This window comes from Ambystoma mexicanum, chromosome 3p (assembly GCF_040938575.1).
Source record: "Ambystoma mexicanum isolate Mex_15411 chromosome 3p, UKY_AmexF1_1, whole genome shotgun sequence".
Classification (NCBI taxonomy): domain Eukaryota; kingdom Metazoa; phylum Chordata; class Amphibia; order Caudata; family Ambystomatidae; genus Ambystoma; species Ambystoma mexicanum.
The window spans coordinates 992,854,860-992,871,759 of record NC_090925.1 but is presented as its reverse complement, the minus strand read 5'-3'; the positions used below and the strand labels follow the sequence as shown (position 1 = coordinate 992,871,759).

General features: G+C 44.1%; 1 protein-coding gene across 3 annotated transcripts in view; it reads right to left on the bottom strand.

The window, feature by feature from the left end:
* Positions 1–16,900, bottom strand: part of NCOA6 (nuclear receptor coactivator 6) — a 1,612,994-nt gene that overhangs the window by 786,987 nt on the left and 809,107 nt on the right. For all 3 annotated transcript variants that reach the window (XM_069652283.1, XM_069652284.1, XM_069652285.1), the window contains exon 9: positions 1,791–2,913. In XM_069652283.1, coding sequence (XP_069508384.1) covers positions 1,791–2,913 — 1,123 coding nt within the window. The remainder of the gene's footprint in view (positions 1–1,790; positions 2,914–16,900) is intronic.

The window sequence follows — 16,900 nt, the reverse complement described above, 5'->3', positions numbered from 1 at the left end:
CTCATCCAATCTCTCATGGCAGCAAGGCAGCCACACAGCCGAACCGACCTCTCAGTACGGTCGAGATCTAACCGCACCAGGATCTGTCTGTCATCTGCATACGAGTAGCACCTGAAGCCGTGAGAGTGGATGAGCTCAATAAGGGGCGGAACAAAGATGTTAGGATGTTGGGGACATGGCCGATCTCTGAGGAGCGCCACAAGAAAAAGAGGCAGCAGAAGACAGAAAAGGAGCCAGAGACAAAGATTGGCACCCGCTTGTCAGAAAGGAGGTAAACCAGGCAGGCACATTACTGGATAGGCCGACGGAGGCAAGCCGGTTGAGGAGAATAGCATGGTCCACAGTGTCAAAGGCAGCCGACAGATCTAACAATATCAGGGCCCTGACACCGCCTCCATCGACTGGCCTCACTAGACTGTCCACTAACAAAGCCAACATGCTCTCTGCGCCCCTGCCCAGCCTAAAACCTGACTGAAAGGGGTTTAGCAGAAAAGAAGACTCAAGGAAACAAGAACGAAATGGAGACACCAAAGCTTAAAGAAGTTTAATAAAAACGAAAGTAATGATAGGGCAGAAATTTGATAGCTCACTTTCATCCAGCGATGGCTTTTTCATCAAAGGGATCACAATGGCCTGCTTGAGCATCTCAGGAATGTACAACTGCACTCATTTGACAGTATACAATATGTTCGTCATTTTGGGAGCAGGTCAGTGAGGTATAAAAAACATGATCTGGTTACTTGAAGGGAATTTTAGTTTTAATCTTATTTTATGTGTTTTTAATTATTTTGTATTTGTGTTCAATTACTCAAATACTGTGTTTTGTATAATGTTGCTCTTGTGGTGAAGTTAGTCTGACTGATTGGCTTATGCACCAGCAAGCTCTATTGGATTGCCAAAGCTGGTTTGTAGTAATGTTTTATCTCCTGCACTGTATAATAATTTGCAATTTATTAACAGTTTACTTGACAAGCACTTCAATAGAGCATTCTGGTGGTGTTAATGTACTACAAAGATAAATACTTTGCACTAAAATTAAAGTAAACTTGGCATTGGTTTGCTTGATCAATTCCTGAGGGAAGCCTAATAACAATTTACAGAGAATATTTTACCTTTGGAAATGTATGTTTCATGGAGCAGAAGGCCTTTACAAGAATCGCCTCGCTCTCCACCAATCATTTTAAAAGAAGGTAGGAGAGCAAACGGAAAGATGGCTCAGATTTTAAAAGGAGGCACAGAAATGAAATTAGGTACACAAGCGTAACCTTCAGTGTTCAACAACTGAATTATCTCAAATAGGACTAAATACAAACTAAGTGTTTCTCCAGAGGTCATTCGGGATCAACACATACTTGTATTTTTGTATTTATTTTTTCAGCCACAAGGGTAGTCGAGGATTTAGAGCAGAGATTACGAGAAGGCTTGTAGAGTTAAATAGAGGAGGATAGATATTGGTTCCTTACCATGGATAGATTATGTTTTGCTTTTAAGTACTAAAGTAGTAAGACTGTCCCTGTAACCTGGGAACATTATATTTATAAATGCTCCAACGCAAAAAACATTTGTTGATCTGAATTAAGATTTCGACAGGCAGGATAGATATTAGCCTCAGGGAACATGATTGCTAAACAAGTTACCAGGACACAAGCTTGGCTCTATAAGTACTACGTTTGCTTTGACTAACCCAGCAGAGGTTGCCCTCATTCAATAATCCAATTCCCCCACATCTCTCGTCTTTTGTCCATTTTATACTATGCCTTCTAAGGTTAAGCGAGAAAAACTGAACTTACTTAAGTTGATCTTCAGCCTGCTGTGCGTTCTTTTTCTTCCTTGGTGGCTTCTTCTTCTTAGGTTTATTTGCATTTTGATTGTTCTGTTTATTGTTCACACCAAAGTGTCCCGCAGATATATCACTCTGCAACAAGTTTACCAACAATGGGCTTGTAAGAGTCACATCCTTATTACCAGGAAAGACCGGATTTTGCCCACATGACATCTGACTTCCGTTGGGTACCCCACTGAAAGAGGTGTTGAAAGGTAACCCGTGTGCAGCAAAATGGTTTCCTTGGGCACTATTGCCCTGCATTGCCTGCAAGTGGGCTTGCTGCATATTGGTTTGCTGCAAGGACATTTCCGGCATCATTTGTCCTAAGTTCATGTCACTGTTCATATTTGTCGAAGGATCACCCTGTTGCTGCGTTAAGTGCTGGACAGGCCCCACAGTCCTCAAACCCTGACCTTGAATACCAATTCCCTGAGGATTACCAGTCAGTGAGCCTTGCTGAGACATCATCTGTGCAGCAAATTGCATCATGCTTCCTTGCATATTTGGTGTCTGACCTCTCATAATTTGAGTTGACCCAGTCATGACACTGGACTGGTTTTGTGAGACAAACTGCTGTTTGTTTGCTTGCATTTGATTGACCATCATCTGCTCCATCATAGAATTTTGCTGCATCAATACCTGGCCTTGTGGGCCCATCATTTGATTATGCTGTGGCATCATCATCTGCTGTCCTTGTTGTGGATTCATCTGCTTAGTTGGAGTCATCTTTTGCTGTGCAGAACCAATGTTTTGATTTTGCGATGAAGCCATCATTTGGCCTGCAGGCATTAGTTGGCCTCGAGACAGGATCATCTGATTTTGCGTGTTTAAACCGGCTTGCGACTGAATGTTCACCAAATGACCTTGAGAGGATATGATTTGTTGTTGCATGCCCATTGCCTGAGATTGAGACCCTTGCTGTGGCTGTGCCTGCATGTTCCCGAGGTTTACTTGTAGAACTCCCCCATTACCATTGCCACCAGCTTGTTGGTTATTGAGGTTTCCGTGAAGTCCCATTAGGTTGGTCTGCATAACATTAGGATTTCCATGAGTGCCTTGCATTTGGTTTGGGGGGCCTGTTGCTTGACCTTAAAAAAAGAATACACAGGTTTACACAGTAACGAATTCAACAAGTACTTGAACATCTGTAAACCAAAACAATGCTTACAACTGAAATGTTCAACATATTTTTTAGTCTACCGATCTAGGTGGCAGAGCACATAACCAATACTCCATGGTGCTCTCTATCTCGCCTATCTTCTCTAACTGCTTCTCTATTGACTATCCTGCTCTCCTCACTAAATCTGGTAGGAAAAAGTTTAAAAAGGACATCCTGGTCTCCAACCCAGGCCTCCCTATCGCCGACACCTACACTAATGCCTGCTCCAAGGAAACTCTTACTGACATCCTCTTTTTTGTGCCTTCGCCTGACCTATGGACCCTTCATATGGTCTCTGTGCTCTCTCCTTTCTCCTCTTCTCCCATTAATGGGGCACCCGTTGGGATGTCCTCTTGGCCCCCTTCCGCTCCTCTAAGGCCATCCTTAATGTCTACGCTAATGGGACCGTCTTGGTCCAAGGCCCTCAGGCCAACCTTCACCTCTTTGATAGACGCTTCCCTCGCCTCATCAACTTCCTTTCCTCTCCTGCTGTCCCCCCTCCTCTGTCCTCGGCTACCTTGCCTCTACCCTCCCTCCCTGCCCCCTCTCTTGCTCCTTCCTCACCTCCTTCTTCTACACCTCCGCAGGGCGCACCTCTGATCTGTACCCCTCCCCGGAAGTCCTTCAAGGATGGCAACCTTCTCCACATTGCCACTGTTAACTCTCGCTCTGCAATCAAACATTCCTCTGATATCGGTCACCTTCTTGAGGAACTGGACCTGGATGTCCTCGGTCTCACTGAGACATGGTTCACGGCCAGCTTTGTCACCAGCTTTGACACACTCCTACCTGACGGTTACAAGATCCTCTCCGTGCCCAGGCCCAACCGTGCAGGGGGGGTGTGGCCCTTATCTTCCCTGAGTGGATTCCTGCCACTGTCACTCCTACGCAGACCTACTTCTCTTTTGAGTGTCTTGTCTGCCGACTCTCTCTCTCTCCTAGCCATTCCCTTACAGTGGCTACTATCTATCGGCCACCTGGTCAAATTTCCTCCTTCCTCTCTGAGTGGGCTGACCTCTCCTCCTCACTCCTGGCCTCAACCACTCAACTCCTCTTCCTTGGTGACTTCAACATCCACCTGGATGCCTCCTGTCCCCCCTCTGGACTCTTTCGTGACCTCTGCGATTCTCTCTCACTCTCTATTCTCCCGTCTGGGCCTACCCATTCTGCAGGGCATACTCTTGATGCTCTGATCTCTTCTGACCCTCCCCTCTCCTTCCCTCTCTCCACTCCTCTCTCCTGGAGTGATCACTTTCTCCTATCCTCCCACCTCACCCTCCCTACCCCACAGGCAAAGCCACCCTCATCTCTGCCAACTGCCTTCTCGGTCATCCGACCCATGAAGCGCGTGTCAATTGAGGCTTTCGCTGCCACCTTCTTGCCCCCCCTCCCCCTTTGGCTGACTCCCACCCTGACACAGCCCTCTCCACACTCCACTCTGCTATATCTGATAGTCTTGATATCCTTGCCCCTGTCATGAGAATCCGCCTGAAGCCCAAAGCCAAATGCAACTCCTGGTATGACTCGGATCTCGTCACCCTAAAACGTAAGTGCAGGGTGGCAGAGAGGAAATGGCGTGCTTCATGTACATCCTCTGACAAACTGGCCTGCCGCCTGCTCCAAAGGCAATACCGTCTCTCCGTTCTCACCAAGAAGAGAGCCCTTATCCAAGCCCGCATCTCTGCTGCATCTAACAACTCGGCCGAACTCTTCAAAATCTGCAAGGAGCTTGCCAACCCTGCTGCAGTCTCTACCTCTCCTGTCCCCTCCCAGGCCCTCTGCACTGCACTGGCCTCTCACTTCGTCTCTAAAACTCAGGACATCCTGTCCACACTCTCCTCCTATCACCTCCCTCCATCTCTTCCTGGTTCTCCCTCTGGCCCTTCTGCAGCCATCCCTCCTCCCTCCTTCTCTGCCTTTCCCCTTTTTTCTGCTGACGAGGTTTCCAGACAAGTCCGATCTATGAAAGTCTCGTCTAAACAGGTTTACCCCTGCTCCTCCAAAACTATCAAGGACCACATCGACTCCCTGGCTCCTGCCCTGGCTGACTTTTGCAACCACTCCTTCGCCTCTGGAGTCTTCCCATCCCCCCTTAAGCACTCCCTTGTGCATCCTCTTCTTAAGAAACCCTCTTCCGACCCCGCCTGCCCAGCTAACTATCGCCCAATCTCCATCACGCCCTTCCTGGGCAAGCTCCTGGAGAAACTGGCCATCCCCCAGCTCAACCTCCATGCTGAATCTGTTGGTAGTCTTCATGACCATCAATCTGGCTTCAGAGCTGCCAGAAGCACGGAAACTGCTCTCCTGAACATCCGTGAGGACCTGCTCTCAAACCTCGACTCCAACACTCCGTGCGTTCTCATTCTGCTCGATCTCTCTTCTGCCTTTGACACTGTCAACCATGCCATCCTGCTCAACCGTCTCCGTGATAACCTGGGTATCACTGGTCAGGCTCTGCCGTGGCTGACCTCCTTCCTTTCCAACAGACCCTCCCAGGTCCAACTGGGGTCCTTCCTCTCTGACATCATCTTCTCTACCTGTGATGTCCCCCAGGGATCTAATCTCTCTCCCTGGCTGTTCAACCAGTATCTGGCACTCCTTGCCCACCGCATCGCCACTCTCTGCCCCAACTTTCAGTGCTATGCGGATGATACCCAGCTCATTTTCAGGCTACCCTCGGCCTCCTCCTCTCCTTCCCTCATCTCTGACTGTCTACTATCCAGGAATGGTGTGCCGCCAATGACCTCTGCCTTAATGCCAGTAAGACTGAGATTCTACTCATCGGCACACCCACTTCCTCCTTCCCTGCAGCGCTCTGGCCAGCCTCTCTTGGCCCGCTTCCTGCTCCTACTTGCAAGGCAAAAAAACTCGAGGTCATCTTCGACTCCACACTCTCCTTCTCTCCTCATATTTCTGACGTCTCTAAGAAGTCTCACTACCAGCTGCACCTCCTCAGAGGTATTCTTCCCTTCCTCTCCTTCCCCTAGAAGCTCACGGTCTCCAGAGCCCTGGTTCTCTCGAAGCTGGACTACTGTAACAGCCTCTATCTTAATCTGCCTGCCTCTACTCTCCGCCCTCTGCAACTCATCCAGAACAGGACTGCGAGACTTGTCCTTGGCCTCAAGCCCAGGGACCGTATCTCTCCAGGACTGAAATCTCTACACTGGCTCCCTGTGGCTGCGAGGATTAGGTTCAAAACCCTCTGCATTGTCCACAAGGCATTCTGGGGCCTGGGGCCTAAATACCTTCAACTCTCTCTCCCTAAATATCTTCCTTCCCGAGCCCTTCGCTCATCTGTCTCCAACTCCCTCAGGGTCAGCCGCTTCTCGAAGCAACGAGCTGGGGGTAGATCTCTCTCTGCGGCAGGGGCCTCCCTCTGGAAAAGCCTTCCTGCCTCCCTGAAACTTGAGGAGAACCATCTTCGGTTCCGGAAGCACCTCAAAACCTTCCTCTTTGCTTCTGCTTTCTCTCTCCCTCTCCCCTGCTAATTCTTCACTGAAACTGCACTGAACCTGCACCTGGGCCACTCTCACCGACCTCGGTCCTTGGCCCAGCCACTCTCCACTTGCACTGCCTCCCTGGCAACCCCAGCACTGCGGGACTGTCTCTGCATCCCTCACAGCCCCCCCCCCCCAGCACTTGTCTGCACTTACCTTGCACTTGCCACTAGCTGCCCTATTTATTATTTATTTTTTTATTCTACTTACCCCGTTCAGCACTTCCCCCTCTCCCCTTCCACTTTTTTCCCTTCCCCCTACTCCTGCACTTGCGTGATCTGAATGATACCTGGCCTAGTAGGATCGTTGTCTGTCTTTCCCCCCTGTTCCCCCCTCCCTGCCTCGTCGCGCCTTGAAACACTTGTGTATAGGCGCGTTACAAATGCCATATCATATCATATCATATCATATAACATAACTATACACCAGTTTTAGATTCATACACAATCTGGCCATGGGCAGATGGGGATTGTCCCACAAGGTTAGTTTTCGGTTTGTCAATGTTATTTGACCATTGTTTTGTTTGTTTTATTCGTATTTATATAGCGTACAACAGCCCGTGGGCATTGTGGCACTTGTTACAGGACACTGCTTAGTTACATAAAGTATGAAGTCGACATTTGTTACATAGTGAGCAGTTTGAGTACAGTGGTTTTACATTTGTAGTACGAGTAGAGCAGGGATACAATATATATACAAAGATTACATTCTAATTATATTACATTTGTGTCTATATTACAATATACATATTAGGAGCACAGGACATGGTAGCAGTGTTGGTTAAGGAGAGTGGTCTTGAGGGGTTATAGGTCAAAGTATTGAATCAAAATGATCGAATGACAAAAGGGTTGAATCAAAAGGACCGAAAACAAAAAGGTTCGAAAACAGTTTTTTCTTTTTTTAAACTTTTTTTTTGGGGGGCGGAGGGGAGTCCCCCCGCAACCCCTGTTTTTGTGGTAAAAACAACTTTTTTTACCTAAACGAAAACCCCCAAAAATATGTATAATTTAAAAAAAAATCTCTGATTCGGCAGTGTCTCTGAAGACGAATTGGGGTGTTTGTCGCTACTACTCTTGGCTTATTTTGGAGGGTTGGCCTTTTGGTTAGGGAGGGCTTTGCAGTGGTTGTGAATTTTATTTTGGAGGAGCTTTATTTTATTGAGCATAGCAGACTGGATGCTGGCGCACCAGGCCTTGTCTTTAATTATCTCATCTGAGGTTGCCGGGGGTGTGACTAATTCGTTAAGTATTGTGATTATCTCTTTAGCTTGCGAGTTGGCCTTTGAAATCCTCTCATTAAAAGAGTTGCTGCGATGATAGCTTTTTTATATTGGAGAGCTATCTGTTTGCAAAGGCTCTTATTTAGGTCACTAGGATCCGCTTGACAGTTTTTTTGTGACTGACTCTTTTGTGCACGTTGCGTTTGGAGTTCGTCCGAGAACCATGAGTTGCAATTAAATGATTTTTTTTCTTTCTTACTTTCAAGTGGTGCTATTGAGTTTATGGCATTGGTAAGAGTATCGTTAAAGATGGCTGACAGCACACTAGGATCCTGAGAGGAAGGTGGTGCTAAGCCAGGGTTGTTGAGGTAGGGTCGGAGGTTGTCTGCGTTCAGTTTTTTTGAGCTTCTTGTTGTTGCAGGTGGCGCGTGGGTGAGAGCTATGGGGCTAGGGGTGTTGGGGATAAGGAATTCAATGCAAGTGTGGTCTGTCCAGGGATAGGCGGTGTTTGGGATAATGTTGGAAGCACAGTTGTGATCCATGACCCAGTCAAGGGTGCTGCCCTTTGAGTGAGTTGGGGCGAGTACTCCTTGTGAGAATCCTAAGTCTGCTAGTTCTTTTGCTAGGGTTGCGGCGGATTTATCTTTTGGGTCATTATATCATAAGTTTAGGTCTCCTAGCAGAAGGATTTTAGAGGATTTATTGATGTTACTGAGATGGTAAGAGAGGTGATCTTGGAAGTCTGCTGGGAGTCCGGGAGGTCTATACAGGATGTGGATATTAATTACATTGTTGGGAGAGAGCGTAAGCTTAGCTGTGAGGATATCTGCATTTCCACCCCATGTACTAGGGTCTGATAACCTAATGGATAGTGAGTCTTTGTGGATAAGGGCGACTCCCCCTCCAATCCTATCAGGTCTAGCTTGCCTCAGGATGGCGTAGCCTGGGGGAAGGGCTAGTGCGATAGCTGGGCAGGAGGCTTCATTGAGCCATGTTTCGGTGATGCTTGGTAGGTCAAGATTATGGGTGATAGTAGATCATTTATCTCTAGGGCATGTGCAGGTAGGGAACGTACGTTCAGCAGTGCACATTTGAGAGGTGGGTATTGTGTGCCTATGTTTTTTTGTATTAGGGTGAGATGATGTGTACTTGTCGTGGTGTGCGGTACTGTGAGTATTGGTGTGTGGTAGTGCTGAGGCAGGTTGTAGTGGTGATGAGAGGGGCAGTGCTTTTGCATCTATTGGTGTGAGGTGTTGGCGTAGTGAGGGTGCCTAATCTGGAATTTCTTGAAGTGAGGGTAGTGGGTGAACATGGGAAGTGTCTGGGAAATGTTTGGTTTCTGAGTCTGTGGAGTCTGACTGCTGGACTGGGTGGCTGAGACTGAGTGATGTTATGGTCTTGTAATGTGGCGTCAGTGAGAAATCAGTGTGATCATGCAGCTAGTGGAGGAGCAGTAGGGGGAAGACTGCCCGGTTGGTGTGAGAGGGCTTGTCTGTGTCGGCTTAACAATGGTGGTGGATCATAAGTCGGTCACAGATTTAGCATTTACAAAAGAGCCTAGATTAGATTTTCAAAGTATGGGCAAGAAATGCTAAGTAGTGGTAGGTCACAAGTACAGGTTTAACATTTATAACAGTGCCTAGATTCGAATTTCAGAGTATGGGCATGAAAAGCTAGTAGTGAAATGTGCCAATTCCCTCAACCTAAAGATCCCCAGCAACTTTGCTGGATTTTGAGGACTTGATTTCTTTGCCTGGAGCGAGTAAGACTATTGTTTCCCACTCTCTCATGTGTTTTAATGTGATTTTGTACTCTGTTTCTTTTGGTTGTGGAGTCTGACAAACTCCATAGGTGTAATGTATTACATTGTGTCCCACAATACCTTCAGTGCAGTGACACAGGGAAATCTTTCAGATTTCCCAAATGTTTAAATACCTTCTCAGGGATTCTAAAACCTGCAGCTCCAGGGATGACAGTTTAAGGGCTGAGCTCCTGAGCCCTGTACCTATCTCTCTGTTTATTTTAACTATTTATTTGTACACCATGGCTGAGAAAACCTCTGAACCATCACAACCATCAAAGAGGCAGAAAAGAGAAGAAGAAGCAGATTGTTACAGGAGAGAAGATAAGACGTTGGAGATTTTGACCAAAGTGACTGCTGACATTGCAGAGATTAAGGCCAAATTGTTTGCCTCAGAGGAGAGGTATGATGAGTTGACTACCAAGAATACCTCCGTGGAGAGTCATTTAAGCGTGGTGGATGAGGAGACAAGAAGGATGGCTGAACGAATAAGGGAACTGCAAACTCAGACAGAGAAGTTGAACCTGAAGTGCTGTTAACAAGAACATTTCTCAAGAAGAAATAATGTACCATAGCAGGTTTCCCAGAGAATATTGAACAAGGATGCCCCACAGACTTTCTGGAAAAAGCATTGATCAAAATGCTTAAACTGGATCCAACCCCCCCCCCCATAGATCCCTAGGAGCAAAGCCGGCTCTTGGTCAGGACACTTCATCATTGGACAAAATCATGAACTTTGGAGATCTAAGCAAAGATGTTGTGGAAAAAAGGAGAGCCTTTAATACGGCGAAGGAGAAGGCTAGGAGCAACCACCTAAAATATTATATGGTTTCCCCGGCAATCTTAAGAGTGATATCAAACGGCCAAACCCGCTCATATACTGTTTATCATAGTGCAGAAGCCTTTCTTTCTGATTTGGAAGTGGAGCCCATGGAGGATTCAAGATTCAAGTGTACAGAAAAAACTGATTCATTGGAAAGAAGAAAAGATGAACCGTGCTACATATGCATCATAATGTCTCAGATGTTCCTTTGCATGTTTTATAACTTTATTGGTTTAGTGTTAGTATATTTGATATAATACAATTTTTGGTTAAAATACTGTTGGAACCGTTTTACAGTCGTATTTATTTGAAAAAAGAAACACGTGAACAGATGCGGCTCGGAATGGAAATGTTAGAGGAAGGAACCTAATATCCTGCTGAAACAGCGTGGATGACGTGCAAATAGGCAGTGCAATGGAGTAAGCCAGAGAAATGATACAGAGCTCTGAGGAAATAAGAAAAGGCAGCAGGTGAAAAATTAGCAGTTATGTGTTTTCAAATACGAGGCCACTCAGTTACCTTTTACTCCTGTAGAGGACTGATGTGAAACTGTTATGGTCTATCGTCTGTGTCTCCACGCTGGAGCTCTGTGCCAATCTATTTATATGAAGGCACTTTTAAAGCAGGATGTGGCTTTTGGAATGATGACCATTCCAGCGGCTTTCTTTGTTAACATACAAAGTTCCGTGATACTGCATTTGTGCGCCATGATGCAGAGTGTTCCTAACTAAGTTTGACAGCCCTTTCAGTGCTCTCTCTGTGTTGACTGTCATGCTTTCGGTGTTGAATCGCCATGTGATAGCTGGGGATACTGGATTAATTGCGCTGTAAAAGAGGCTGCAAAGATGAGTTGCGAACCAATGAGGATGACCGGGGTGGGGGAAGTCATGGAAGGGATTGGTAATGTACTACTTGAATGCGTATACACTCTTGTGATGTATGGTTACTCATGAAACAAAATGGGAGGATGCACGTAAGATGTTTAAAGTGAGTAGCGTTTAACATGGATTAAAGTGTGCGATGATTTAGACCCACTGATTCTAAAGCGATAATATCTTAACACGCAACTAAATATCATCTTAGGCTTAATACTCATGTTAATATCTGGATGTAATGTACATGCATTAGGCCTCATATCACAGCACAAATGTGACACTAGGAGCTAATCTCTGGTATTTCCTCTACGACTGCAGAAACAGCTGATTCAGTGTCCTGTGCAATGGTCCCAAATATGATGTTCTTATGTACAGAACAGACAACATGGATGAATACGCACTTGTGAATAGAAATAGGTTAGGCTCATTTAGCAATTGCTACATTGTGCAATTGAGGCGTACCTGGTAACAAGTGCTTAACCAAAGCGATATTTGTGTTTAGGTGCAGTTGGTGGATGATAGTTGAGGAACATGCTGATCCTGTCACGGGAGAGTGCCAACTTTTTTATAACATGAGAGATGCAATGAAAAGTGCTTGGCAAAATAAAGGGTTAACATGATGCAAATATATTTAACACATTGGGGATAGATTGAGTTATAGTGTCGCAAAGTTGTTAATCATACTTATACTTATATGTAGGATATAAGTATAGCAAATTTGTCCTGACTTATATGCTTGTTGGTTTTATGCTCTTTATAACCCTAGGGAATCAGGTTAATTTAGAAAATGATAAGGGAAAGTATGAGTTGGATGAATGGAATGCTTTGTGGGACATATATAGTATGATGCAGAGATGCCCACTGTAGAAGTGTTTGTTGCTAGGTACAAATGGTGCCACTTGAAGCGGTATATAGTCTTTGAGAAAAGGATTTTAATAAATATTTATGTCAAGGATGAACAGTGGGTTCAGTGATTGCTAGGATCAAATTACAATCTTTACAAGTATGATTGCATGTCTTGGGTGTATTGTGTTAGGGTATTCTAAAGTCGAACAGAATAAATGATAAGGAGTAATTTGAACAAGTGAATGCAAAATTGGGAATGGTGTACTTGAGAGCAGCAATGGGGGTAAAGGGGCTAGAGGCGAATGTGATGTGGGAAATGTAATTGTTATAGTTACATAAAGCTAGGTGTTTAAGACAATGAAATAAAAAGATACGCAGGCTATTCTTTGATATGAGATAGGTCATGTGGCGTTGCATTTATATAGACCCAGCAAAAGAAAAACTGGGGAATATAGATAGAAGTCTTTGGAATTGTAATAAGAGAGAAGAAACCTATTTGAAATACGAGTAACATGGGCTTGAATTTCTGAAGGAAATGGTTTGGAATGCGCTATGTATGGGGGGGGGACATGTGCTCAGAAGAAATCTGGAAACAGGTTCCAGATTGTACGACTGTTTAAAATGAATTGGGGTTAATGTCTTTGCATTTTTCTTTGTCTTGTGTCCTGTCTTTGAGTTGTCTGATGTCAGAGATCCCAAAACCAACACGGCAATGGGTTGGTGTGCTAAGTGCTTAGCAGTCTATAATTATGTTTAACTCTAACACTTGCATGTTTAGTGAGTGGTAATGCAAGACAAAGCACCAGTTCTGGTAAGAGTAAAATACTAAAGAAAATCAGTATAATGAAATGGGTATGCTAAGTACAATGACTTGGAATGTTAAAGTTCCCACGAAAGCGCAGGAAGGTGATGGCAAGATTGTGGAGGGCAAAAGCAGATAGTGGTTTTGCAAGAAACGCATCTGATGGATGACGATAGGTGATTTTTGCTTAATTCTAGATATCATGCAGAACTTTCAAGTTGTTATTCATCTAAATCAAGATGAGTTAGCATACATTTTAGGAAGGGTTTAAGGTTTAGCATTGACAAAGTAATAATGGATGGAGAGGGGCGGATGATTTTTGTGGACATTCAATACAGTGGGAGGATAATCACGCTAGGATGTGTTTATGGTCCATGTTCACCGGGAAAGGTGTTCTTTGATGAAATATCGCAATTACTCTATGGAACGCATGGGGAAACGATTATTTTGAGGGGGGCAATTTTAACAGTGTTCATGATTAGAAAATGGATCGGACTAGTCAATGTAGGTACACAAATTTTGGTGTATGTAGAGAGTGAGTTTTTTTTCTTGCAGAAGTTCAACTTGGTGGATGCATGGAGGGAGTTACATCCGTCTTCAAGGGAGTACACGTTTTATTCACCAGTATATGATACATTTTCCAGAATTGACTACGTATTAATAACAGATAAATTGATAGACAAGATGGTTAGTGTAAATATTAGAGCGAGAGAAATCTCAGACCATGCTCCTGTGGATTTGCGCATGAACATAGAGAGGTGCCTACTTTTGTGAGGTGGAGTCTAAAAGTGGGGGTTTTGGGAGAAGGTGGTTTTGAGGAGAGCATCCAAACATCAATGGAAAGGTATTTCGAGGAGAATGAAGAGTCTACAGAGTTTAGGATGGTATGGGATGGCTTTAAGGCCGTGATGCAGGGGGAATTTATTAGTAAAACAGCATCTCAGAAAGAAACATTTGGGTGAATTAAAATCAATGGAGGATACATTGTCATGCTTACAACAAAAATATGCACAGTCAAGTAGAGCTAAAGATAGGTTGGAGATGACTCAAGCCCAAAAAATGTTGGCGAGTAAGACAGACTTGTTGGCACAGAGAGGCCTTTTCTTTACGAAACAGATATTTTGGGAGTATGGGGACAAGAGTGGAAAATTGCTTGGTAATAGACTAAACGGGATAGCGGAGAAGTCATTTATTCAGGGCATTATGAATGAACAAGGGGATATGGTACTAATAAATGTAGATATATGTAAATGTTTTAAGAGATTCTATGAGAAATTATAGTTTTCACCAAGTTCAAATCAATGTGCATTACTCACAGAGCAATCAACGACCAAGGCGCAGAGTTCATCAGAAGAAAACTAAACGTCCACCACACTGCAAGGCCACTCAGATACAGCAGCGAAATCCATTTGGAACTCAAATCATACAACAAGAGAAAACTCAGAGGGTCCTCCTATTCTGACCTTGCCTCAAAAACCTGGAACGAACTACCAAAGAACATAAGGAACAAGAGAGATCATCTACAATTCAGGAAACTCCTCAAATCATGCCTCTTCACCCCATAACCAGATAGAATGCCCATAAGGACATACACTGAGGAACTAGGATGAGAGGAAAAACTACCGACTCCCTAAATCATCAACCCTTATCAATAAGGATATATGGACATATAACATAACTACTTATCAATTAAAACAATCCTTACCAATTGTAACTAGAACACCCATCTTTCAATCTTAAGGGAGAGCAAGGCATCACCCAGCAATGGCACCTGGCAACTTCGGGGGCACATACTGCAATGGAACATAGACAGTAATGCATGGGAAAGAACGGGGAGAGAAAATATTTTCCACCACCTAAGCAGGATTTATGCCCACACCCTGAGTGCACCAAGCTCAACAGCCTAGCTGGGGGGCAAACTTTCCCCCGGCTCTGAAACTAGACTGTCAGAAAAGGGAAGAGAAGTTTATACTACCCAATGAACTACCGACAGTAAATAGATACAAAGAAGCTGGGTAATGATAATAAAATCCCACTATCGACCTAGGGAAAATGCTCACCTAACCTGGGGTACTATGCCATTTTATCTGCTGAAATAGCCACAGTATCACCACAGAAACTAGACAATCATTAAACCAAGAGAGAGAATATACCAACCCACTATGACTACCTGATACATAAACTAAACTACAGGGATTATGAGACATATAACTCACTAACCAAAACCTCTAATTTCTGCTTACTTAATTCACATAAAACCAACACAATCGCCTCTCTCACAGCAAACCGTACAGACTTCACCACACCGCAACAACAAACAACCAAGACATATCGCAACAGCACGTGAGGTCCCGCTTCGATCCTATTTGCACACCCAAGCTCAGCACAGGGTGAAAACCGAACTGAAGCTGCCAACAGTACACCATCTCTCACTTTCCTACGCCCTCTTCACCCACTAACCCACCACGTCCACCTTTCTTTACAGATCTGTCTGAGCGCCTGGAGACCAACTCTGTTGGTGACAGTGCGCTATATAAATACCTTTAACATTAACATATACAGAAGAAGTGTTTACTTCACATGTTTAATTAGAGGATTTTTTTGCAGCTATAGACGTTCCTAAACTAACATCAGAGGAAAGAGTGTATTTAGAAGCGGAAGTTGAGATAAATGAGGCCCTACTGGCAATTGAACAACTTAGGATAGGAAAATCTCCAGGAATGGATGGTATACCTGTGGAGTTTTATAGGAAATTTAAGACTTATCTAGCACCTATTCTATGTAATTTGTTCAATCTTTTCGTGCAAGAAGGAGATATTTGCCAATTAATGAGTGAAGCAATGATTACTTTAATGCCAAAAGAGGGAAGAGACCATAAAAATTGTAGCAATTATAGACTCATTTCGTTATTGAATGTGGATGTGAAAATATTTGCAAAGATTATGGCAAATCGCTTAGAAACATGTATGGGGAAGTTGGTCCATGAGTCGCAGGTAGGATTTATGAAAGGCAGATTTGGGTATGACAATATAAGAACCATAGTTGTCATGAGTCTACTGCAAAAAGAACTATCGAATGCAGCACTGGTCTTCATGGATGCAGAAAAAGCATTTGATAGGGTGAGTTGGAGGTATTTGAGATGGTTTATAGTCAAAATGTCGAAAAGAAAAATCGAATAGCAAAAAATTTGAAAAAAAATGTCGAATTCAAAAATGTCGAAATTACATACATATAATAGAAAGTCATTAATTCGAAAATAAAATGTCGAAAAAAAATCAAAAAACCAATGTTAAAATAACAATGTAAAATGTCACAATGTTTTATGGGGGGAGTCCCCCCCAAACCCCCCACATCCCAAACACCCTACCCCAACCCCCCCTCCTCCCATCCCCCCCACCCCCCATGGATATACCTTTAATTATTTTAAAAAAATGTTTAATTAAATATTTATTGCACTACCTTTTAATCAAATGTTTATAGTAGATAAAAAAATGGCATTTTTAAAAAAGTTTCTATAGCTATAACTATATACCAATTCTACTCTTTAATACCATATTGATATATTATAACACTTTCCTTATATTAACATTAATTCGAAGAAAAAAAAACGAAAAAAATGTGACTTTCGAAAATATTGCATTCGAAAATATGACTGGACACCATTTGAGATCTACAATGGAAAAGATGGGATTTGGAAATATGTTTTATGGGGTAATCAGTTGTCTTCAGTGTGGTGCAAAAGCAAGGATTTGGGTGAAAAATGTATGATCTGAGTGTCACGCTCACCTGATTCCCACGGGGGCGCTGGCCTGGTTTCGAGTGCTGATGCCTCTTCAATGGTGAAGCGCAGGGCTCTGAAGATGGATAGGACGGGCCCCTCTACTCTGGCTAAACTGGCTCGCAGGAATATCCTCCTGTACGTGAAAAGGGAGTATTACAATCTGGCGGAATAATGCTCGAGCCTCCCACTTCCTTCCAACCCTTCTCGATACCCTTCCACGATCCCCCGTGAAGTCTCACCTTAGGGTCTGAAAGGACGAGCTCTCCATCCTG